Here is a 25,899-nt window from a genome sequence, read left to right as displayed (position 1 = left end):
CCACCAGGGAGACCGAGTCACGCATGCAAAAGCAAAGGGCATTTATTACGGGCTTAAGCCCGGGCTCTCAGCACAGATCCACTGCACTGGTGAAGTCTGTGATCCTGAGCTTAAGCCCGGCAAACTTAAGCCCGTAATAAATGCCCTTTGCTTTTGCATGCGTGACTCGGTCTCCCTGGTGGTCTCTGGTTTTGGGGGACGATATTGCGATCTGGGCATACACATTCCATGACTGAAGGAAACTGAAAATTCCTCTGGAAGTTAGCAGTACAGTATATTATTGGGGGAAAGTTAAAGGTAGGATTATTTTCCCATTTGTACCTATAGCTTCTGACTCTCAACTTGTAAGGACAGCTTTAACTTTGTGAACCAGTTGCCTGGGAGAGGAGAAAGGTAGATTGTGCTATATTATGTGTCTTAGTATAAGAGATAAAGATCATGGGGGACATGGGTGGCTCAGTCAGTTAAGTGTCCGACTCTTGACTTTGCTTAGGTTATGATCTCACAGTTTGTGAGGTCAGCCCTGCGTGGACTCTGTGCTGACAGCATGGACCTTGCTTGGGATTTTGTCTCTCTCTCTCTCTCTCTCTCTCTCTGCTCCTCACCTGCTTCCTTTCTATCTCTCTCTCTAAATGAAAAGTAGACTTTAAAAGAGATAAAGATTATTATGCCATGCAAAATGCATGAGGGGCTGGGCTTCCAGTGAAATATTATGCCATGCAAAATGCATGAGGGGCTGGGCTTCCAGTGAAATATAGAGAGCCCTCTGTCACAAATATTTCAGAATTACTGTAATTTATTGATTATATTTTTAATGTGCTCTGTTTTCTGAAGCTGTAATTCTTATATTAACAAAGTATTAGATTCAGAAATCAGACCTGTTGAGGTTTTGGAAATAAGAGCAAAAATGCTAGGTTCGAGATCCTGACTCATGTTTTAAAAATGCACATTGAAAAGGGGCAAAGACGCCTGGGTGGCTCAGTCAGTTAAGTGTCCGACTTCGGCTCAGGTCATGATCTAGCAGTTTTGGGTTCGACCCCTGCATCGGGCTCTTTGCTGACAGCTAGCTCAGAAGCTGGAGCCTGTCTTCAGATTCTGTGACTCTCTCTCTGACTCTCCTGTGCTTACGCACTCTCTCTCTCTCTCTCTCTCAAAAATAAATAAAACATTTTAAAAAATTTAAAATAAGAAGAAAAGAGGCAAAGAAAACTCTGTAATCTGCCTATGAAAGAGGTGGATAATCATGAGCTGTTAAATGGATGCCCCTACTCAGGCAGTAAAATGTGTAAAGTAGGAATAATAGGCTAGCATAGACCCGGGCTGTTTCTTTCCTATGTTCCTGTGACTCTACTTTTTTCTTCTGACTTAGACCCTCATCCCAGTACCCTTTCCGCATTGACTCTTACCATCAGAGAATGAGCATTCTGCAGAACACAGCTCACTCAGGGGCACATTTCTTGAGCACAGGACCCATGTTTTCTCCATCCTTGGTAAATCCCTGTAATACCAAGCACTGGTCTGTGCTGCGTTCCTCAGTACCTGTTACAAACTTGCTGGAGGATGCATGGAGAGCTCATGTGTGCTCCCCTGGCCATAAGGATGTGTTGTCATAGAACCTTCTTTTTCTTATTAATTTGAAAACATGCTCTTTGCCAAGTTCTTCTGAATGCATAAAGGAGTCTTTCCAAATATTCCTCTAAGATACCAGTGTAGGTGTGCCTGGGTGGCTCAGTTAGTTGGGTGTCTGACTTTGTCTCAGTTTGTGATCTTGGAGTCCGTGGGTTCAGGCCCCACATTGGGCTCTGTGCTCACAGCTCAGAGCCTGGAACCTGCTTCATATTCTGTCTCCCACTGTCTCTGGCCCTCCCCCGCTCACACTCTGTCTCTCTCTCAAAAATAAATAAACGTTTAAAAAATTAAAAAAAATAAGATACCAGTCTAAAAAGAATTTTTTCTCTTCTTTTTTGTTTTATTGAGATGTAATGGACATAGAGCACTGTATAACTTTAAGATGTACAGCGTAATGACCTGACTTCTGTAAACTGACTATTTTTAACTCTTATTTTCTAGCACACAACATTATTATTCACTATGGAATGAAGTCAGAATATTTTATGATTTCTGGTTTTGAGAGTCACTGTTTTTCTTTACAAGTGCATGTTTAAAAAAATTTTTTTAGGGGCGCCTGGGTGGCTCAGTCGGTTAAGCCTCCGACTTCGGCTCAGGTCACATCTCACGTTCGTGGGTTTGAGCCCCGTGTCAGGCTCTGTGCTGACAGCTAACTCAGAGCCTGGAGCCTGCTTCTGGTCCTGTGTCTCCTCTGTCTGCCCTTCCCCCTCTCATCCTCTGTCTCTCTCTGTATCAAAAATAAATAAAACATTTAAAAAAAATAGATGATAAAAATGAAACAATATTTAAAATTTTTTTTTAATGTTTAGTTTTGAGAGAGAGAAAGAATGCAAGCAGGGGAGGGGCAGAGAGAGAGACACACAGAATCCAAAGCAGAGCCTCCGAGCTGTCAGCACAGAGCCCAGTATGGGGCTCAAACCCATGCATCATAAGATTATGACCTCAGCTGAAGTCGCACACATAATGGACTGAGCCACCCGGGCACCCCAAAGTGCGTATTTTGAATGTCAGTTCTTGGAATTTCATCCCAATTATATCTGCATATTGCCAGTTTGGATATGGGTCCTGCATACCTAAGTTGAAAGAGCACACGTTTGGTTTCTTTTTAGTGACAGACTTACAAACTTACAAATGGCTGCACACACACTCTCTTCCTCCCTATCTGACCCAGCAGGATCCAGGTGGTTTTCACTACAGTTTCACTCTGTGCCAGGCACGAGGCTGGCTATTTTAGGTACATTTTCTTTGGATTGCTTCAAACAAAGCTGGCACCTAAATAGAAGGATTTCCTATTTCTCTTAGAGAAGCTAAAGCTTAGGGACTTTATCAACTCTCCTGAAAACGTTGCTCCTGAATGGCTGAGCTGGGATTCAGCGGTTCCTCAGACTCCAAAGTTCATGCTCTTTCAATTAGAACATGAGACACTCAGCCCTTTTAAATGATAGTTGGTTAATATTTTCCCAAGAAGCAATGCTATAAATAGTGATTATATAGGGGAAAAAAAGACAGGAATGAAAAATACCAAATGTTAATAATACCATTGTTGTCAATACTTCTATGATAAATACTATTGCTTAATTGACTTCAAAAAATAAGTGATCATAAAAAATAAAATTACTCTTTATGGCTTTATAGTTCTACCCCATTTTTTTCCTGGAATTTACCACTCATTTGTTTCTTAGTGTATATTTAGGAAAATGCATTCCTGATTTCTAAATAGATAATTATAAAGTGAATTTTTGAACCCAAACTAGTTAATTGAGGACTTCCCAAGTACAGATTTTTTTTTTTTGAGTTTAGAAAAACTCTTACATTTTCCTCCCAATTATTTTCAGCTAAAAATCTATCACACTATAAATAGATGGGGTGGAATAAAAATTGTTTAATCCTTTGCTCTTTGGGGTTAATTAACATCAATTTCTTTTTTCCAATCCCAGGTGTTAACATGTATCACCACTTCTGTGATTTTATCAACCTCTATATTACTCAGCACGTTAACAATTCCTTCAGTACGGATGTGTACATCGTGATGTGGGACACCGTAAGTGAGAACATGTTCTCCACCTCAGCTTTGTCTTTGCCTGGCTCAGAAATGTGTGACTCTGATGTGGTGAAATGGAATTTTCTAACACATACACATTTAAATATACACACATGTACACACCTGTGCAGATGGCTGTGAATGTGTACACGCGCATTTACATGCATGCGTACATATGGGCAGGTACATTTGCGTGTATATATATATCTTTGTTCTTTGAATTTTGGAACGAAGCATTGGAAGATTTCCTTCCCCCTCTGGGCAGGTGAAGCTCCAGAGACTTGTGCTCAGTGTTTCTCTGAGACGGACATGTGCAGACTGTCATTTGCTTAACATCTGTGACCTCCTACCCGACTCACATGGGGACAGCTTGTCTCTGTTTTACAGCGTGGCCTCCTGTAATTACCGTCTACCTTTGCTTAACTGTGGCTTTCCTTTGCTATTTGCTTGATCCCAGATTGTGCTGTGTGTTTCAGGTCCCTACCCAGGGCAACTCTTAGGCATCAACATAAATACATGTGTTGAATTATACCTGCTATTTGCTTGTTTCTAGCAAGATCTTTATTCCCTTCTCCATCTTCCCTTGTCCGGCCCTTCCATCTGGCAAGGTGACCTCCAGGGTGCCCCCGTACACTCAGCTGTGAAGTGGGAAATTCTGTTATCTGCCTCAGTGTCATGGATGAGTGATACAGCGAGTGATACAGTATGTGACGATGTGCTGGCACATAGTGTGTGTGTTCCATGTGGTGACTGTGACTGTGGTAATGATGGGACAAGTGGTCTATGATGTACATGAGAGCCTGTCACTAAGAGATCATCTAACGTTCAACTAGACATACCAGCTCACAAGATGCTCATAGACCCCTGTTTTTGCACAAGTCTGTTGAGAACACTCTTGCAGGCAGGGCAGCTTCAGGCATATCTTCAAGGAAGAGTCCTTCCAGAAGCCTGAACAACACAGCTCAGGAGCAATGGGCAGGGATCCACCTGAGGCAGGTACAGACACCTGTCCTCATGTCCCCCAGAGGCCAATATGCCCTTCACCAGCTGCATTGGCAGAGCCCCAGGATCCCCAGAAGAGACAGCCAACTCCAAGACTCATTGTGCCCTTTCCAGTCCAGATCAATGTGCCCATCAAGCGTCTTTTAAAATCACAAACAGGGGCCCCTGGGGGGCTCAGTCGGTTGAGCTTCTGATTCTTGCTTTTGGCTCAAGTTGGGATATCACAGGTTTGTGGGATCTAGCCCTGCATTGGGTTCCATGCTGGGCATGGAGCCTGCTTAGGACTCTCTCTACCCATCCCCAGCTCATGTGTGCTCATGCACGCGCTCTCTCTCTCTCTCTCTCTCTCTCTCTCTCTCTCTCTTTCAAAAACAATTTTTTCTTTTGTATTCTTTTTTTAATATTTATTTTTTAATATAATTTATTGTCAAATTGGTTTCCATACAACACCCAGTGCTCATCCTAACAAGTGCCCTCCTCAATGCCCATCACTCACTTTCGCCTCTCCCCACCCCCCACCAACCCTCAGTGTCTTCTAAGTCTTTAAGAGTCTGTTGTGGTTTTCCTCTCTCCCGCTCTATATAACTGTTTTCTCCCCTTCCCCCTCCCCCATGGTTTGCTGTTAGGTTTCTCAAGATCCACATATGACTGAAAATATATGTCTGTCTTTCTCTGAGTGACTTATTTCACTTAGCATAATATCCTTCAGTTTCATCCACATTGCTACAAATGGCCAGATTTCATTCTTTCTCATTGCCATGTAGTATTCCATTGTATAGATAAACCACATCTTCTTGATCCATTCATCAGTTGATGGACATTTAGGCTCCTTCTGTGATTTGGCTGTTGTTGAAAGTGCTGCTATAAACATTGGGTACATGTGCTCCTTTCATCAGCACTCCTGTACCCTTGGGTAAATTCCTAGCAGTGCTATTGCTGGGTCCTAGGAGAGTTCTGTTAATTTTTTGAGGAATCTTTGTCCTGTTCTCCAGAGCAGCTGCACCAGTTTGCATTCCCACCAACAGTGTGCCAGGATGTCTGTTTCTCCACATCCTCGCCAGCATCTATAGTCTCTTGATTTGTTCATTTTAGCCACTCTGACCAGTGTGAAGGTGGTATGTCAATGTGGTTTTGATTTGTATTTCCCTGATGATGAGTGATGCTTTGCATCGTTTCATGTGTCTGTTGGCCATCTGGATGTCCTCTTTGGAGAAGTGTCTGTTCATGTCTTCTTCTCATTTCTGGATTATTCATTTTTTGGGTGTGGACTTTGGTGAGTTCCTTGTAGATTCTGGATACTAGCTCTTTATCTGATGTGTTATTTGCAGCTATCTTTCCCCATTCCGTTGGTTGCCTATTAGTTTTGTTTGATTGTTTCCTTTGCCATTCAGCTTTTTATCTTGAGGAGGTCCCAATAGTTCATTTTTGCTCTTGATTCCCTTGCCTTTGGAGATGTGTCAAGTAGGAAATTGCTGTGACTGAGGTCAAAGAAGTTGTTCCTGCTTTCTCCTCTAGGGTTTTGATGGTTTCCTGTCTCACATTCAGGTTCATTATCCATTTTGAGTCTACTTCTGTGTATGGTGTACGAAAGTGGTCTAGTTTCATTCTTCTGCATGTTGCTGTCCAGTTCTCCCAGCACCACCTGTTAAAGAGTCTGTCTTTTTTCCATTTCTTTCCTGCTTTGTCAAAGATTAATTGGCCATACATTTGTGGGTCCAGTTCTGGGTTCTCTATTCTATTCCAGTGGTCTGTGTGTCTGTTTTTGTGCCGACACCATACTGTCTTGATGATGACAGCTTTGTAGTAGAGGCTAAAGTCTGAGATTGTGATGCTTCCCGTTTTGGTTTTCCTCTTCAATATTACTTTGGCTATTCAGGGTCTTTTGTGGTTCCATACAAATGTTAGGATTGCTTGTTCTAGCTTTGAGAAGAATGCTGGTGCAATTTTTATTGGGATTGCATTGAATGTATAGATTGCTTTGGGTAATAATGACATTTTAACAATATTTATTCTTCCGATCCATGAGCATGGGATGTTTTTTTATTTCTTTGTATCTTCTTCAATTTCCTTCATATGTTTTCAGCCTATGTATCTTTTACATCCTTGGTTAGGTTTATTCCTAGGTATTTTATGGTTTTTGGTGCAATTGTGAATGGGATCAGTTTCTTGATTTCTCTTTATGTTGCTTCATTATTGGTATATAAAAATGCAACCGATTTCTGTACAGTGATTTTGTATTCTGCGACTTTGCTGAATTCATGGATCAGTTCTAGCAGACTTTTGGTGGAGTCTTTTGGGTTTTCCATGTAGAGTATCATGTTTTCTGAGAAAAATGAAAGTTTGACTTTATCTGCCAATTCTGATGCCTTTTATTTCCTTTTGTTGTCTGATTGCTGATGCTAGGACTTCCAACACTGTCAAACAACAGTGGTGAGAGTGGACACCCCTGTCGTGTTCCTGATCTCAGGGGGAAAGCTCTCAGTTTTTCCCCACTGAGGATGATATTAGCTGTGGACTTTTCATAAATGGCTTTTATGATGTTTAAGTAAGTTCTTTCTATCCTGACTTTCTCGAGGTTCTTTATTAAGAAAGGATGCTGTTTTTTGCCAAATGCTTTTTCTGCATCTATTGACAGGATCATATGGTTTTTATCTTTTCTTCTGTTAATATGCTGTATCACGTCGATTGATTTACAAATATTGAACCAGACCTGTAACCCAGGAATGAATCCCACTTGATCATGGTGAATAATTCTTTTTTTATGCTGTTGAATTCGATTTGCTAGTATCTTGTTGAGGATTTTTCCATCCATATTCATCAGGGATATTGGCCTGTACTTCTCTTTTTTAGCTGGGTCTCTGGCTGGTTTGTGAATCAAAGTGACGCTGGCTTTGGGCCCTGAAGACTTATTCCTGAGGCCCCACCTTGGTGGTTGTAGGGAGAAAAATGGCGACTCCCCCAGTCCCTTCTTCAGAGACCAGGTGTCCCAAGTCACCCCTTTGGATCCGTCCTCACTGTGCTGCGGTGCAGACAAGGCAGGCCGCCTCGCTCAGCCACCTCCTGTCCCACGTTTAGCTGCATTTTAAACTCCCACTCCGTTTGGGTTAATGTTGCCGCCCAAAATGTAATCCCAAGAGCCGCAGCCCTTCAGGGCAGGGGACTGGTTCCTCCAGCTGTGGACTGGCCCCTGAGGTACCACCGAACCTGGATGTGACTCCCCTCCTCCCCAGGCGTGCAAACAGGACAGCCGGCCCCAGTCCAAAGAAAGAAAGCCTTGCACTTAGAGATGGGATGATGGGTCTGGTCCGAGGTCTTTGTCTTGTCCAGATACAGACCTATGCTTCTCCACTGGCTCTTTCTCTTCCCTTGGTCTCTGTGCAGAGGGGATCCCTCCCCTCCACACCTCTGTTTTATCTCCCCCAGTTCGCAGTCACGCACCTATGCGGCTACGTTCTCGTTTTCTTCCTTGTAGACTCTGTCTTCTTTTCTCCCAGACTCTTGGGGTTCAGAGTCCTTTAGCTTCAGCCCTTTTTTGTTTGAGAGAAACAGGAAGTACGGATCCCCCTACTTCTCCGCCATGTTGGCCTCCTATCTCAAAAACAATTTTGAAAAAAATTTTTTTTAAATCACCAGCAATGTTACCTAGAAACACAGTTGACCCCTGCCGTCTTCATTTCCAGACAGCAGAGCCACACAGTTAACCAAAGTCAGGTTCTCGTGCAGAAGTGGAAGTGGTTTCACTCATGGGTTTTATTCACAGATATGAGGCTCGGAGTGGTGCTGCGTAGAAAGGGTTCCTGTATCACTGCTCCATAGACTTGTACTTTGATTTGAAGTCTGATGAGAATTGGTTGATAATTCTTGGCCTGCTAATAATGCTCTCTTTTGATTTTCTTCTTCGCAAGTATTTACGCTTCCTTCTCACGTTACAGTTTTGCTACCATGACAGTTTCATTTCTTGAAAATGCTTTTGTGAGCAAAGGGTGCAACAGTTGCTTTCTCTTCTCTTTCTACCAGTGCTTCTAGGCCATAGTCCTATTAGAAGCCCTGATAATTAATTCAGGGTTGTGGTGCTTTTTTTTTTTAAATTTTTTTGACATACATTTGTTTGTTTATTTGTTTATTTATTTATTTTTAATGTTTAGTTTTGAGAGAGAAGAGAGAGACAGAGCATGAGCAGGGGAGGGGCAGAGAGACAAGAAGACACAGAATCCAAAGCAGGCTCCAGGCTCTGTGCTGTCAGCACAGATCCCAGTGTGGGGCTCAAACTCACAAACCGTGAGATCATGACCTGAGCCAATGTCGGACACTTACCCGACTGAGCCACCAAGGCGCCCCTTGTTGTGCCTTTTTTTTTCTTAATTACACCCTATGGTATGTCACTGAATGCTTAGAACTCTTTGGGGAGTAGGGTTTTTATGAGTTTGGTTTACAGATGAGGAAGCTGAGGCTGTGAGCAGCAGACAGGTGTTCTAAGAGAGCACAGTCAGCAAAGGGTAGAGTCAGGGTTCCAGTCCAGGCAGTCAGACCCCCGTCCTGTGCCCTGAAACCACAGTGCCCCCTCCCATCCCTGTAGTTCCCTGCACATCCTGTTAAGTTGATAGAAAGTTTTCTGAACACTTGCCAGAAGCTTCCTTATATCTAGTTGTTTGCATGCTTTTCCATTTCTTTCTCAAGTGGACCGAGTTAAACCGAGCACCTTCTACAGCCTTCCCCTTCTCTGCACCTGCTGGCAAGTGTAGACGGGATACATGGCCACCATGAAGTCTCAGGTGACTCACTTAACTGGGCACGTGATGTCAGGGCAGGCTGACCATGACTGGCAAGGAAAGGCAGGATGCGTTTAGCTGAGCAGGTTTGCCACCCTGCTGTTCCCTCCCTCTTTTGGGGTTAAGCATCCGGCTCTGGCTCAGGTCCTGATCTCACAGTTCCTGAGTTTGAGCCCCACATTGGGCTCTGTGCTGTTACCACAGAGCCTGCTTTAGGTCCTCTCTCCCCTTCTGTGTCCCCCCGCCCCACTCGCATACTCTCTCTCTCCTAAAAATAAACATTAAAAAAAATAATAAGTCATATGGATGTAAAAAAAAAAGAAAGAAAGAAAGAAAAAGAAAAAGGTCTCCTTCCCTTCTTCCTCTTCTCCATTTTCCTCAAAAGTAACCAACTGTGGTTAACATGTGTGGGAGTCCTGTGCAAGACTTTACTTTAGCAAATATGAATGTATCTTCTACAAAATCTATGTGAGGGTCTGTAATGAACTTTATGTAAGGGTGTGTTTGTTTATATTATATCCTTACAGAAAATATGCTCTCTCATATGCTGGCTTAGTACTGTACATATATATCAGGGGTATGCATCCCAGGGGGTACTTTTAGGGTCATTAATTTGGTTTTAGTGGTTACGTGATATTCAGCAGATACTATGGATATTCAGCACCTGCGTCAATGCGTGTATTATGTCCTGCCCCCCTCATCATACTTTGTGTGTTGCCATTTTTTTTTTGCTATTTATTGAAATGCGGTGAACAGCCTTCCCACATGCATGTGTCTTTATACACTCATTCCAGCTTTTCTGGAGGACATATTCCTACAAGTAGACTTTCTAAGTCATAGGTTGTGTGCATGTTTCAATTGGAGACATACACACGAGGAAATTTTATGGCCTCCTCAAGAACATCCAAATATTCTTCGTCATGAGACTAGAAAGAAGCCCTGCCCCTATGGCCGATAACCTGAAGCTGAGGAATGTGGAAAAGAACCTTTTGGAGGTGGTTGTTACTGAATAATACATGATTTCCCTGAAAAGGGATCAGTCAGGATTGCTATATTTTACTATTAAATTTTCCTTTCAGAGGTATATTTTATCTCAAGTATTTTATCTCAAGAAACTGTCTCGAATCACTCTTTTAATTGCCCTTTATTTATTATTGAGCCAGAATAGGGACATTATATTTTTGATGGTGTTGAGAGGGGCCCTTATTATCATTACATCTAACGGTTCTCAGTAACTTTGAAATAGCAAATATGTGCAACATAAGAATTTCATAATCTGAAGAAAGAATTGCTATAATGATAAAAAAGACATGAACATAATGTGTAACCAACTGTAGGCTTTGCATGTGAACCTACAATACATGGTTCTTATTTCCTTTGGCTGAATTTTTCAGTCTAAGTTATACCATTTTGAAAGAAATTGATCTCCTTCCTTTGGCTGATGGAGCATGTAATTAATTTCTACTTTGCAAAAATGAAATGCATTTGGTAAATGTACTAGAAAGAACCATTTTCCTCTAAGAGACAGTTGTGTGCAGAGGTTAAAAGCTTGGAATCTGGAACCAAACCAACTGGATTTAATCTCAGCCCTGCAAACACACCAGGCTGCCATTTATGCAAATTACTTAAATTTGTATCTCAGTTTCCTCATCTGTAAAATGGGGATAATGATATCCCCTAGCTCATTAAGTTTGTGGGGTGTTAATAATTTTAAGTGCTTAAAACCATGCCTGAGATGTAGGAAATACGCAAGATGCTATTATAATTATTATTACTCTTGATGTTAATGGAGAATTATCATGTGTTACTCTCTGGTCAGTGAGATCATTTTGTAGGAAAATGTTCATCATATTTTAATGTTACAACTTCCAAGGCATTTTCTTGCTTTGAAATTTCTTTTCAAAAGTGTATTCTACTTACTCTAATTGTTTTTGCTTAGTGAATTATCCTACTGTGTACAAATGGTGTTGTCTAGGTCTATGATTTGGATAGAAGATTCACTGGGGAAAAAACCCACACCAACTACTATGCAGAGATGTGAAGATAAGACCGACAGAGTAGAAATACAAAATGTTGGGGCACCTGGGTGGCTCAGTTGGTTGAACAGCTGACTTCGCCTCAGGTCATGATCTTGTGGTCTGTGAGTTTGAGCTCTGCATAGGGCTCTGTGCTGACAGCTCAGAGCCTAGAGCCTGCTTTGGATTCTGTGTCTCCCTCTCTCTCTGCCCCTCCCCTGTTCATGCTCTGTCTCTGTCTCTCTGTCTCTCTCAAAAATACATAAACACTTAAAAAAATTTTTTTAATAAAAAAAAGAAAAACTTAGCAAACTAAGATTATCACTGTGGTGATTACTTCTTTTTTTTAAATTTTTTTAATGTTTATTTTATTTTTGGAAGTGAGAGAGACAGAGCATGAGCAGGGGAGGGGCAGAGAGAGACACACACGATGCAAAGCAGGCTCCAGGCTCTGAGCTGTCAGCACAGAGTCCAATGTGGGGCTCAGACTCACAAACTGTGAGATCATGACCTGAGCCAAAGTCAGATGCTTAACTGACTGAGCCACTCAGGCGCCTCTGTGGTGATTATTTCTGATGACATTCCATCAAATTAGGTATTTGCTCAGGCCCAAGTTGAAAATTCATTTTTCTTATGTGGATTTTATGAGCTGGTTTAGCATCATTAGTTCTTAACACTGACAAGCTTATTTGAGTATTTTGTTGCATTTTTAAAAAACCATATTGCATCCTTTCATGGCTCTAACTGATTTTGTTTCCACTTTCAGAGCTCCTATGGCTATGGTGACCTATTCTCTGACACGTGGAGAGCATTTACTGATTATGATGTCATACATTTGAAAACTTATGATTCCAAAAGGGTACTGGAAACTTTCCTGAAATGTCTCAAAAAAATAGTCATTGCAGATGAATCACTCATCAAATATTTAATATAAGTTTCTATTAGCTATTACCATTGATTTTTGACTTTGTAGTTTCCTTTTTTTATAACTAGAATAATTGTTTTTGACTATGTAACATTACAAAACTTTTCCCTTTAGCTTTCCCAAAATTATGATTTTCACTTAAGAAATAGTTTGCTGTTCAAAATATTTTAATGCAAAAAGATTAATTAAAATTTATTTTCTGTAACTGTAAATACTGTTTTGGGGTGGTGTGCACATTGTGCTCTCTTACCTTGTATGATGCCTTCCTTCCTAGGTGTGTTTTAAAGAAGCTATTTTTTCCCTACTCCCCCGGATGCGATATGGGCTGTTCTATAATACCCCTTTGGTAAGCACGTCACCAAGTGTTAATATTCATATTTATCCACCTATTCTGGATAGATTTTAAGTTAGACATTTCTTTGTAACTTGAGAACATCTTAAATAGGAATGTGAAATTACTCATTGTAACATGAATTATTGTTTTTTGTTAGATATCTGGCTGTCAAAACACGGGGTTATTCAGGGCATTTTCCCAGCACGTGCTGCACAGACTGAACATCACCCAGGAGGGCCCCAAGGTAAGGAGTACATTCTAGGTTCTGACTTGGACCTGACTTCACCCGAAGTAAAAATCAATGCCACCTTTGCGGAAACAGAAATCAGCGGAAGAGAGTGTCTTCTGGGTTAACAGTTTCTTGCCGGGAGTGATTCAAAATCAGACGTCACCACCTATGACAGATGAACTAAGGGACAGTGGAAGAATGTGCTGCTTTCTCTATTCCCTTCTTCCTGTCTTTCCCTACATCTCCTTGCTCTTCGAAGACCCCAACCCCCACCTAAGCCACAATCCTCGGCCACAAATTCCACCCAGCCAGTCAAATAGTAGTGTAGTGAACAAGTTTTGTCTTCTGTGGGTAAAATGGGTGCAGTTTTATTTCCTGAGGGAAGTCTGGAGGAATCAGGCTAAACAAGTTCTAGTTTCCTTGTATCTTGATTAAGTTTCATCTCTGTGAAAATCACATTTTGGCTTCTAGTATTCATTCATCTGTGCAGGCATATACAGCATCATTTTGCCTTTTCCTCTTGATTACAGGACGGAAAAATCCGAGTCACCATTCTTGCACGGAGCACAGAGTACCGGAAAATACTAAACCAAAACGAGGTTAGTTTCTGGTATGCATTTTTAATACCATCATACTGAATTTAACTTCCTGTAACTAATGTGCTTAATTTTTTTTTCCACACTGCATTAAATGCTTTGATTGAAACTATTAGCTTCTAGGAAAGTTTGACGGCTATGCCCAGTTCATTTATTGGACTCGGAGTCAACAAACCACCCATTGCCCAAACCAGCTTCGCCTTCTTGTAAACGTTTGCTTGCCACAACTCAGAGTGGAAACAGAGGCAGGTGCTGTCTCTGAGTCCTGCCTTACTGCCCTCGATTGCCGGACATTCTGCCGCTGGACAAACTCGTGGCAAAAATGCAGGAGTATCTTTTTAGAGGTGATTGGTGGAGTGTGGCAATACTGTGACATCCAGGGGCCGACTCACTTCAAAGATCTCTATTCTTTTCGTGTCTGTGTGTCCTGGAAATTACTCTCCTCTTACGTTTTGCACTTCATTTTGTCAGCATAACTCTTAAACTGTATTAACTGAGATAAGATCACCATGCAGGGCCCTTGCCTATAACAGCCTGGCTGGAAGATGTTCTCACAGTAGTGTGATTGATTCTACAAAAATGTGTTGGGCACCTGGTATGTGTTGGGTTGCGCTCTAGGCCCTGGAGCTATAATAGAGGACAAGACAAGTGATCTCTCTGCCCTCATGGAGCTTATGCTGTCCGGGTAAACAGGTCCATAAGTAAGGTGTTTTCAGGTAGTGATAAGTGCCACAAAGGAAGTAAAACAAGGTGATGTGGTAGAGGGGCCAGAGATGCCAGAAGAAGAGGAAGCAATCAGGCGAGACGTCTGGAGAGGCCTCATCAGTAAGAAGCCAGCCACAGAGAGGGCCTCCCAGGCAGAAGCAGATGGTCCGGGATGTCCAGGGCTCCAGAGGCTCTAGGAATGGAGAGATCACCAGCACAGCTGTAGAGCAGCAGGGAAGGTAGGGGTGACCTCAGAAGAGGTCAGAGAAGTCAGGCAGGAGGTAGGGAGGTCCCATATGCTCTCAACTCCATAGGCCTGGCAGACAAGATGGATGGGTTCTATCCAGTGTAGGAGAGCCACTAGGAGGTTTCTGGCAGGGTGTTGTAGTCAGAATAATGGGCCCCCTCCAAAAGATGTCCCCATCCGAATCCCTAGAAGCTGTGACGAGATTAGGTTATGTGGCAGAGGGATGCTGAGCTTGTAGGCGAAATTAAGGTTGCTCATCAGCTGGCCTGAAAATGGAGAGATGAGCCTGGCTTATCCAGCAGGGCCTGATGAATCACAAACGGGCTCTAAGCCTTCTCCCCCAGAGATGCCACATCCCTGGCCTTGAAGATGGAGCAAGAGACCCTGAGCCAAGGAATGCGATGGCTTCTAGAAGCTGGAAACAAAGCTCCCAGAAGGAGCACAGCCCTGTGGGCAGCCATCAGTGTCACTGTGTGACTGCTGTTCTACACAACAGTGAGTGGGTCAGTTGTGTTGCTGTGAGCTGCGGAGTCCGTGGTGATTTGTTGTAGCAGCTAATAGGAAACAAATACACAGGCAGAGACAGGAACTGGCTCATTCATTTATTTGTAAACCACCCTGAATGTTAAGAGTAGGAACAGGGGGCATCATGCAGAGCTGTCACTGTGGCCCCAGAGCTAGTTTGGACGAAGGGGATGACAGCAGAGATGACAAAGTAAATGGATTTAAGATCTGTCTCAGAGATCGGGTCTGGGACACTTCCTGGCGGAATAGTAGGAACCCGCTCGGTCAGGCCAGGCACTGAGGATCAAGGGTGAACTCCAGGCTTTTAGCTTGAGCAAGTCAGTGGAATTGAGATGAGAAAACTTAGTAGGAGGGGTTGGGGGTAGGTGAAATGGATGGGTAAAATGTTTTACACAAATTAGTTTGGATGCCTACCTGGCTGATCAAATTATTCATTTAGTGTCTTGAGATCCACATGGATATGGAGGACATGAACATATGGTGTAATGAGACATTGATTTTAAGTTATGGGTGGAATAAAAGAGAGTGTGTATATGTTTTAAAGACCTGGAAATAAAAATGTATCAAGTGATGCCATATTGGGCAAATGGATGGAAGCCTCACGGACAGGCAGACCAATAGTACATGTTAGGTAACAGATCTATAGAGTGCTAATTATGTGCCCAGAATATTGCTGTATGTTCCCCAGTGCGTCCAGCACACTGTGAGGTACATCTTTTATTATTATCCTCTGTTTTAGAAAAGAACACTGAGGCTTAGAGATGAAAAAACATGGCGAAAATCATGCAGCTAGTGAGCAGAATGATGGAGACAGAGGTGAGCCAAGGTCGTTAGAGTCTGAGCCTGCTTCTTAACCAGAGATGTTAAAGGAGGCTGACACACCTTGGCTCCCAGTCCGTCTGGAAGGCTGGCTAAGGAACACATCCATCCAGCCCCTGGGAAGAGGCCCAGTGGAAAGGGGCGGTGCCAGTGGAAAGGGGCGGTGCCAGTGGGTACTGCGGTTCAGCCATGGTTGTGTTCCCAGACGGTCACACAGATTGCCCGCACTGTGTTGCCCAGAGGTGAGACCTGGCAGTTCAGATCTGAACTCCAAGCCAAAGAGCACCCACTGGCCGCTTTTGTGTCAGTGATTGGCATCACTTGAAAATGCAGCTACCAAGCACAGAAGAAAGCACATTCGACTCTACCTTGATTGTGAATAGATCTCAAACTCCCCATGCTCTCATTGGATGTTGGTTCCTGCCTTCCTGCCCACCCTCAAGGTTGGAATGATCATGTCAGAGAGTTCTGTCCATCTCCACGTGTGACTATAAATTGTGAACAAGAGCCTGTTTGCCAGAGGTCCTCTGAAACAAGTGATTCGTTTTATGTGGACCCATCTTATTACAGGACCCGGGCTCATGTCCCGGGATTAGTTCCCTCCTGAAAAACGGATTCTAATCTCTCCTCACTCCTTCAGCTCCTTCACATAAGCAGCATATTTACGGGAGTTCAAGGGCTGTCTAGAGACACAAACTTCCATTCTGGGGGAGGGCGGGGGGCAGTGTGGGTGTGCGTGCACCCGCATTTGCACACACGGGAGGGGATTGGTTGGATATGTTGCTTTTAATAAATTGGTTGGATATGTTGCATTTAATAAATAATGCTTTTAATAATACAGGATGCTCGTTAAGGACACAGGTTCTGGGGTCAGATGCCCTAGATTTAGTTTTAGCAGTGCCATTTGCTAGCCTGGAGATTCTGGGAAAGGTCGTTAATATCTCTAAGCTTGTGTTGTTTCATTTAAAAATAGGCATACAGAGGCACCTGGCTGGCTTGGACGTAGAGCATGTAACTTAATCTCAGGGTTGTAAGTTTGAGGCCCATGGTGGATGTAGAGATTAATCAAAAATAAAATCTTTGCGGTGCCTGGGTGACTCGTTGGTTAAGCATACAGCTCTTGATTTTAGCTCACATCATAATCTCACAGTTCATAAGATCGAGCCCTGCATCAGGGCCCGCGCCATGAGGAACCTGCTTGGCATTCTCTCTCTCCCTCTGTCTCTCCCTCCATCTCTCCCTCTCTCTCACTCATGCTCACGTGCACACATACTCTCTCTCTCTCTCTCAAATTAATAAACATTAAAAAATAAGATATTTAATAAAATTAGGCATAATAACAATGTTTACTTGGTGTGAGACTTGTATGAGGATTAAGCGACATTCACCAAAGCACCGAGCGATGCCCGCACAGCTGAAGGGACACTCTGGTTACCATCCCTGTCGTACGGGGCACACCACAGGCAACAGGATATCCGAGCAAAACTTCCTGAACTGCAGCAACCCACAGTGTCCGGTTAAGATGGCTTAATTGTGAGGGACTCAGGAAATCATGGCTGTGTTTCTGATAATAGATTAATCGTACTTTCTTACTTTCTGTTGGCTAAGAGAATAATTGTTTCTTTCTGTGTAGAAGTATTGAAAACATGTTTCTGCCAAGAATTTAGTGTTTTCAGAAGGTAAGGTCCTAAACACAAGTGGTTTGTCTGAAGTGAGATAATGGGTAGGGAGAAAATGGTTCACATAAAGCCTGGAACAAGGTAGGTGCCGAGCAAATAGACATTGAGAAAGTGAAGGAGTAGCTAGTAACCGTAGCAACTAAGACCTAGTGGCCTCTGTGCTACTTTGCTGTCATGAATTTGCTGCTTTCATCCCTAATGACAGGCCAGTGCAGCGGGATTTTAGGGCCCTAGAGTAATGTGACCAAGGGGTGACATCTGCATTTGAACTCATGTAAGGGCCAAAACACTAGACCTGAATGATATGTAATACCTGAAAAGATTTTGTATGAAAATAAGAAATTTTAGGACTCAAAGGAAAATAAAACAGAAGAGAAAGAAAGAAAAGAAATTCTAAATGTTTCTCTTTTTTCCCTAGCTGGTAAATGCACTGAAAACAGTATCTACACTTGAGGTTCGGATTGTGGATTACAAGTATAAGTAAGTGACACCTCACGCTTGGGCAGATGCTGTCATCTTTTGCTTGGTTGAGTTAATGAGAGATCAAAAGCATTTTTTGAATGGTAACTGTTGGTGCTGGTAGACCAGGGAGGGACAGGCAGAAGCCTCAGGGAGTGTCGTGGGCAGGGGATGGCCCCAGGGCAGGTGAGGGCCTCTGGCAGAGTCTGTCGCTCTTCAGCTCTGTGGGGCCAAATGTTTCAACCCCATCTCAAGAGGAGTGAGGAATCCAGATTTTCATTTGAAATTTTTGATTTTTATTAATTACTATTATAAACGCTTATTTTTGAGAGAGGGAGAGAGAGCATGCACAGGGGAGGGCCAGAGAGAGAGGGAGACACAGAATCCGAAGCAGGCTCCAGGCTCCAAGCTGTCAGCACAGAGCCTGACACAATGCTTGAACGCACAAACTGTGAGATCATGACCTGAGCCAAAGTTGGATGCTTAACCTGTTGAGCCACCCAGGTGCCCCTGAAATTTCTGAATTTTTTTAAAAAATTTTTTTAATGCCTTTTATATTTTTGAGAGACAGAGAGAGACAGCGTGAGCAGGAAAGAGTCAGAGAGAGACGGAGACACAGAATCTGAAGACAGACTCCAGGCTCTGAGCTGTCGGCACAGAGCCCAATGCGAGGCTTGAACCCACGAACTGCGAGATCATGACCTGAGCTGAAGTTGGATGCTTAACCGACTGAGCCACCCAGGCGCCCGAAATTTCTGAATTTTTAAATGTTGGCATCTAATACTGAATTTTCAAAATGTTACTGGCCTAATTTGTCCTGTTAGTCACCACATTTCAACTCTTAACCTAAAATTAGTTATATGGGAATAATTTGAGGGTCAAAGAATAATACAGGGTTTCTAAAAATATTAAAAAGTATTCATACTTCTTTTAAAATTCCAACCTAAGTAAAAGGCTTAGAAAGACAGAATATGCCTCACAATTATTGCCAGGATCTCTCCAGCTCTGTCGGTAGAGCACGTGACTCTTGACTTCAGGGCTGTTGAGCTCAAGCTCTGTGGAGCCTACTTAAAAAAAAAAAAAAGAACTTAGCATGGGAGTTCTGTACCTTATTCATCACGCATGCACTCATTGATACAATACATCTTTACCGCGTGTCTGCCATGAGCTGGTCACAGCCTTTGAAGTAGGAATCCAGATGTGGAGGCTGGCATGCCTCTTGTCTTCAGGGCCATAGACAATGAATACGAATAAATAACAATCTCAAGAACAGCTACGATTTGTTGACACTATTATGCTTCACTTGGTTTATGTCCTCTCTCTCTCCCAATGGTCTTCTGAAGTTGGCAAAACTAAGACTGTTGTACAGATTACACCAAGCAATGGTGACTACCATCATTGCCACGGAAAGGAAGAAGAGGGTCCGACATCAGGCTGAAAGAACTGGGAGGCTCTGTTGTTGACTGACTGGCTTTTAAGGATACATATGGTTTCCTGGATGAAGGAGGAGAGACAATGAATCCAGACATCGCCAGTCTGGGGGACGTGGGACTAACGTCGTAGATGGAGCTCTGCCCCCTTACCCTCATACATTTTCCGCAGCTGGTGACTCCAGGGTTATTTCTACCTGGGCAACTAGCCACCCTTCTTGTGGCATCAGTTGGCATTCCTTAAGAAATGGAGGCATGTGTACCTCGTGTGAGGCACACGCATGGGGCCCTTGTCTTCCTCTGTGTGGAACGTGGGGTTCTTGTTCACTTCGAGAGGAAGCTCTTTAAAGAGGAGACCCTCGCGTTTCACACTCTCTTCTTAAATCCAAAATGAATCTCGGTAATTTTTTTTTTTACTTTGGGTAAGAAGAGAATAGGAGGTCTAATCCCATCGTATGTTCCGAGTGTTATACTTACTCCAGCCTTATTTCAGTGGAGTTCATTGGCACGACTTTCAGTTCAGAGTCTGCACATCTTTGAAGGTCTTGAGGACACTTGTATGATCTTGATGTGCATAAAGTTTGTGGATTGGTCTGCTGCAAAGGCAGGACGATGCCCTCTCGGTATCTGAGATCATTTCAGGTATGCCCAGATGGCGTTGAATAAACTCTAGTCTCACAAGAGGAATTTACTAAGACAAAATCCTCTTGTTATTTTGAGGAACTAGTTTTCAGTCTGATGCTAAGATATCATAACATCTCTGTAGTGCCTGCTAATTTCCTTTCTCCATGAAGAAAGAGCAGGCCTTAGGCTCAGAGCCTTGACTTGCAATAGTCTTACCTAGTTTTGAAACTTCTTCATTTGATTATCTCTGTCTTTACAGGGTTTTTTTTGTCATGCATTCCTGGTTTTTCACTTTGAACAGCTCTAAAAGTTTCCTCCTAAGATAGGCACGAGGGTCTCTGGCTGGCTGAGTGGGTAGAGCTTATGGATTTTGATCTCAGGATTATGAGTTTGAGCCCCACATTGTGTTGAGATTACTTAAAAATAAAATATTTTTAAAAATAAAATAAATACATTTAAGTATTTTTTAAAGGTGAGCTTACTTAGAAAACAATATTAAATTATTCAATAATTAAGTTATTAATTATTGGAGGAGGTTTGAACTTGGCAAAAAGCCGTAGTGGAATGTGATTTAAATTGGGAAAGGTGCTGGTATGAATACTGTTACCATGAGTCATGAGCTAACTCAACAGTTTCTCTCTTCTCCCCGTCTGTCTTTTCTTCTGTATGTTCACAGGGAACTTGGGTTTTTAGATCAGTTGAGGATCAGTCATAACACGGACATATTTATTGGAATGCACGGAGCTGGTCTTACCCATTTACTGTTCCTTCCAGACTGGGCCGCTGTATTTGAACTGTAAGTGTTTGGAGACACTTTTACATTGAAGCCACAAATAATGCTTTTTATGCATGCTGAGACTGTCATTCAGAGCTTCAAAAGGCGGAATATTTGTTAAAAATTTTGTTTTGTGTTTATTTTTGAGAACGAGAGAGACAGAGCATGAGCAGGGGAGGGGGAGAGAGAGGTAGACACAGAATCTGAAGCAGGCTCCAGTCTCTGAGCTGTTAGCCCAGAGCCCAAGGCAGGGCGCAAACCCATGGATCTCGAGATCATGACCTGATCTGAAGTCAGACACGCAACTGACCGAGTTACCCAGACTACTTAATCATTAAAGGAAAGTCACATCATACAGGCATCTAGAGAGAAAACAGACCTAAATATGTGAAGTCTGCAGCCACCGTTACACTTAGCAAGCAAACACGCCTTTCTCCCTCCGTCTCAGTGTGATGTGGGAGATGGGAGTCTGACTTCCTCAAAGCTCGTGTCCTCTGGACTGTGACCATCTGTCTCCACTCTGTGTCATTATTATGGCAAAAGGGCACCATTATTCATAATAGCCAAGATGTGGAGGCCACGAAACATCCATCAGTGGATGAATGGATAACCAAAATGGGAAAATATGGGTTTATCTGCTTATCATAGAGTCTTATTGAACTTTAAAAAGAAGGGAATCCTGTCACGTGTTTCAACGTGGATAATCCTTGAGGACATTATGTTAAGTGAATAAACCACTCACTACAGCACACGTACTGTGTGACTTCACGTACGTGAGGCACCCAGAGTCGTGACACTCACAGACACACAGTAGGATGCTGGTTGACTGGAGCCTGCGGCGGAGAGAAAAATGAAGCGTTCGTGTTGAATGGAATAATGTTTCAGTTTTGCAAGACTGGGAATTTCTGGAGAATGCTTGCACTGTGTGAGTCCACTTAACACTACTAAGTTGTACACTTAAAAATGGTCATGATGTTAAGTGTTTTCTACCACATTTAAGAAAAGAGAGTTCAAGCCCCTGTTTGTCTCATGAAGAGCGTAGCTCCAAAACCCACGTGGACCGTTTTGCCTGCTGCTCACTGATCCCACACCCGTGGGAACCGGAGCCTCCGGGTGACGGCGATTTTCTTGGGGTGCTTTTCTAACTGGGTGGGTGATGATGGCGACACGGCCCTTGGTGGTTCTGCTGTGGCCGCCATGCCCGTCTTGAGCTCTGGGCACGCCAACAGTGGTTACTGTTCCCCATTTCTCTCTTTGTGTCTCAGTGCTTGGATCTGATGGTTTCACTCTAAAAACCACTTCATTCAGTATTTAAATGGGAGACTATTTAGAAAAAAATTGTGAACTTCCAACATTCTTGCAAAAATATTTGAAATACATATACATTAGAGAAATAGCTGGATAATTATGGATGCCAACTCAATGCTTCATTTCTCCCAAAGGGAGGGAAAGAAGGAAGGAAAGGAAGGAGGGAAAGAGGCCATTGATAACGCTCAGGCCTTATTACTCAGCGGACCAGGTTTCCATTGCTGCTTCCCTAGCTATGTGTCCTTGGATGTGTTCTCTCCCCCAAGGCCACTTCCCTGTGTGCAGACTGGGTGTTAGGAAATAATGCCAAGTTCACAGGCAGCTGGCCCTCTCGACAGACTTCATTTCCCTCCATTCCTTGACCCTATTTGGTAAAGTAGTTGAATTATGAGGACATGTAAGAAATAATCTCCATCCATCTTGTGTACTGTTTACACAACCTTTTGCAGGAACATAGTTGGGATGTGTGTTATTCCCCCAGACATTTGTTGATTTGGCAAAAGCCCTGGACGCAGGTCTCACGCCCAGTGCCCTGTGTCCTTAGGTACAACTGCGGAGATGAGCGCTGTTACTTGGACCTGGCCAGGCTGAGGGGGGTCCACTACCTCACTTGGCGAAGACAGAACAAGGTCTTTCCTCAGGATAAGGTAAAGTTCAATGGCAAAACTCGCCTCTTTTTTTCATTTTAATTGGTTTAAAGTATCTAAACTAATATGAAAATCTGTCCTTAAACTTCACCCCAAAGATAGACTGTTCCCTAAAATAGTGAGTTGCATTTCATATTTGCAAGTTGGGGGAAAGGGGAAATTCATCACTCCCTATCTTGAGGTTGAGAAGACAACTTTGTGAAATTTGAGCCTAGAAAGAGCTTTTAAATTATATATAGGCGGGATCAGCAAGCCATAGACCAGAGGGCCAAATCCGGCCCACCACCGGTTTTTATGAATTAAGTTTCAGTGGGACAGTCTCGCTCCTCTGCTTACGTGCCGTCTTCGGCTGCTTGTGCCTTTCAGTGGCAGAGTTGAAATATTGTAACGGATACTGTATGGCCCACAGAGCTGGAAAGATGTGTTGTCTGGCTCTGTACTGAAAGAAGAAAAACACATTGCCAGTTTCTGAGGTAGAGCATGATTAAAGTATTTGCCTTGGCCAAAGTAAAATCATTGTGTTCCTCCTCGGAAAACCCCGTCCCCAGTGACCTGCAGGTCTCTCATTGGGTTTGTGTTTGCAGGGCCATCACCCAACCCTTGGGGAACATCCGAAGTTTACCAACTACTCTTTTGACGTAGAAGAGTTCATGTACCTTGTCCTTCAGGCTGCCGACCACGTAGTACGACACCCGAAGTGGCCATTTAAGAAAAAACATGATGAGCTATAAATGCGCCAAGTCTGTTTGCAAAAGTCTGTTTGTTTAAACGTTCCAGCACCCGGACTGCCACAGTTAAGTCAGTAAGACAACTTAACTCCTAACCCCAAATTACCTTTTCTGGACCAAATCATGCCTTCAGGATATTACGTCTGTGTTTTAGAGTCTTCAACTGTTCCTGTGATTTTTGTGTCATAGCTATTTATCAAGATACTATTTTTGCACTGAAAACTTTACTTTTTATAGTTCAAAAATAAGGCATGGGCTCGCCAGTGTATTTGAGTTTCTTAGGTATACCAAAGTTTTCAACTTTCTTGGCTTTAGAATTTGTAAATGTTTTTGCAGAATACCATAGGATTATAATTCTTGAGGCGTCCACCGTGTTTGTGATATATTTAAGTGAATTCACAGCAGCTTTTTCTTATTTGCCAAAATCTGTTCATAACACTTTGTGGTAGGAAAGGAAAACAACATCACACACACACACACACACACACACACACACACACACACACACGGTGTTAGGATTCTCAGTACCAGGCTCTAGGTAGCCCTCTCCCTGTCAGGGATCAAACCATGTTCTAACCAGGTCTGTTTTACACTTTCAGAATCCAAACTATCTCCCACAGAATTCTCTGCTCTACGTTCTTAGTGAACTCCAGGTGATGTGTATGCACCAAGAACCTCAATAAACTCTGCTGTTGCATTAATTTATATTCACATACTTCACATACAAATCATGTTTTCCCCAAATGCAACAGCTACATGGGATAAAAACAGAATAGATTGTCCATTAGGACTGCTTTGGATACCTTCTAGGTGGTTTCCACTGCTTTCTTCTCGGCCCGGAGAGCATTTAGGCTGTGTTTCTGTGTCACCTGGCGGTTCCCACGGTGCAGGTGCTCATGACCTGCCTGATGCTTCTCCCTCCTTTTGCCCGCGAGTGTTACCCCCGGAGTTTGCAGACTCCAGATTAGCTCCCTGCAGAGACTTTTTCCCTGTGAAAAATAAAGACCAAGGAAAAGTAAAGACACATGTGAATTCTCCATTTCGAAATGAAAAGGCAGCCCATAAGAAAAGTGACATTGATTAAAAAGAATATCTGAAATGCACTCCCACTCTGGGATTAATTTCTTCCTGTTGATGAACTTTCAATTCAGGGGTCGGAAACCATGGATTTAATTTACTCCAATATGTGAAGTTTACATTTTATTAACACTTGAGAAATCTAATTTAGAGATGAGCGATGTCTATTTTTTAAAACAGAGGATCATCAGGGCTGAAGATTTAATAAAAAACATTTTGCATTATAAAAAAAAGTATGCAACAGAATAGTAACTTGAGAAACCCAAAATATTTTTATATGGACCTTTACAAAACAAGTTTGCTGGCCCTGCTTTAAAGGGTTATGAACAGTCTTCTGGAGTTTAGGGATATTTATTAAAATCTCTGTAAAGAAAGTAGTGAATGGCTGTAGTAATACCTTTAGTTCCGATGTTTGTGTGAAAAGAATTACAACACATGAATATTTAAGTGAGTGGAGTGGCTGTGCTTTGTGCAGGATGGAGTCACTATTCTTTTCACTCGAAAAGAAATTTAAAGGCAGCATTGCACTTTTCTTCAGAGCGGTGTAAACATCTGAAAAAAGTATCTGCAAAAATGTCAACATTGATCTTACCTCATTTTAAGAAGTGTGTAGAAATGTAATTCTACACACCAGCAAGAGTTCCAGAAATTGAGGACATTTTCATAATGCAACTATTATATTTAAATACTTTTCATTTATAGAGAGAATGCTTTTATATAAATATGAGTACATTTGATACTTTAACGGAATAACTTTTATCAGACATTTTATAATGGAGCAAAAGATCTTCAAATGGTTATACATTTAAATGTAAAGAGTGCTTTTTAAAATTAAGTATTGAAAAGGGATGCATTTATTTCATTGTTTGTACATTTTGGTTATGGCTTTGAAATAAATCTTTTTATATTTTATTTGAATACCAGAACAATTTTCAAGGTTTTCTGCGTCTTAATGCTACACAGTTAGTTTTTGGCAATCTGGTGGCTCTAGATTATGAAGATAAGCTACTGCTCATTGATAAGGAATTCAGTTTAAGCAAAAATTATGCTTTACCTTTATTTTGCAGTTGATTATATGATGCTTTCACAAGCATTGTATTGCATAACTTTGACAAAAATGACATAAGAATTATTGTTCTCATTTCTCACGTGAGGAAAACCAGATGCTGTTGAAGGGAAAGGACTTCCCTAAAAATCACAGAACCTCTGGTTCCACATCTATCGTCTTCCATTCTTTCACTCGCTTTGCTTGTTCAACGCATATTGAGTAACTACCATGCACCAGTTACTATTTTAGGTTCTGGGGAAAGAAGAGAAAAGTGTCCTTGCCTTCATG

At 42.4% G+C, this 25,899-nt stretch overlaps 1 protein-coding gene across 1 annotated transcript in view; it reads left to right on the top strand.

The window, feature by feature from the left end:
• Nucleotides 1-25,475, top strand: part of EOGT (EGF domain specific O-linked N-acetylglucosamine transferase) — a 40,102-nt gene extending 14,627 nt beyond the window's left edge. Inside the window, exons 8-16 of the mRNA XM_029918522.1 lie at nt 3,567-3,670; nt 12,223-12,315; nt 12,656-12,727; nt 12,873-12,959; nt 13,475-13,543; nt 17,934-17,995; nt 20,705-20,824; nt 22,656-22,758; nt 23,343-25,475. Of these exons, the coding sequence (XP_029774382.1) occupies nt 3,567-3,670; nt 12,223-12,315; nt 12,656-12,727; nt 12,873-12,959; nt 13,475-13,543; nt 17,934-17,995; nt 20,705-20,824; nt 22,656-22,758; nt 23,343-23,489 (857 nt within the window). The 3' untranslated portion in view covers nt 23,490-25,475. The remainder of the gene's footprint in view (nt 1-3,566; nt 3,671-12,222; nt 12,316-12,655; nt 12,728-12,872; nt 12,960-13,474; nt 13,544-17,933; nt 17,996-20,704; nt 20,825-22,655; nt 22,759-23,342) is intronic.
• Nucleotides 25,476-25,899: the final 424 nt, after the last annotated feature.

Source organism: Suricata suricatta, chromosome 12 (assembly GCF_006229205.1).
Source record: "Suricata suricatta isolate VVHF042 chromosome 12, meerkat_22Aug2017_6uvM2_HiC, whole genome shotgun sequence".
NCBI classification, from domain to species: domain Eukaryota; kingdom Metazoa; phylum Chordata; class Mammalia; order Carnivora; family Herpestidae; genus Suricata; species Suricata suricatta.
Note: the sequence above shows the minus strand (reverse complement) of the source record. Positions and strands in the feature narration are given on the sequence as shown.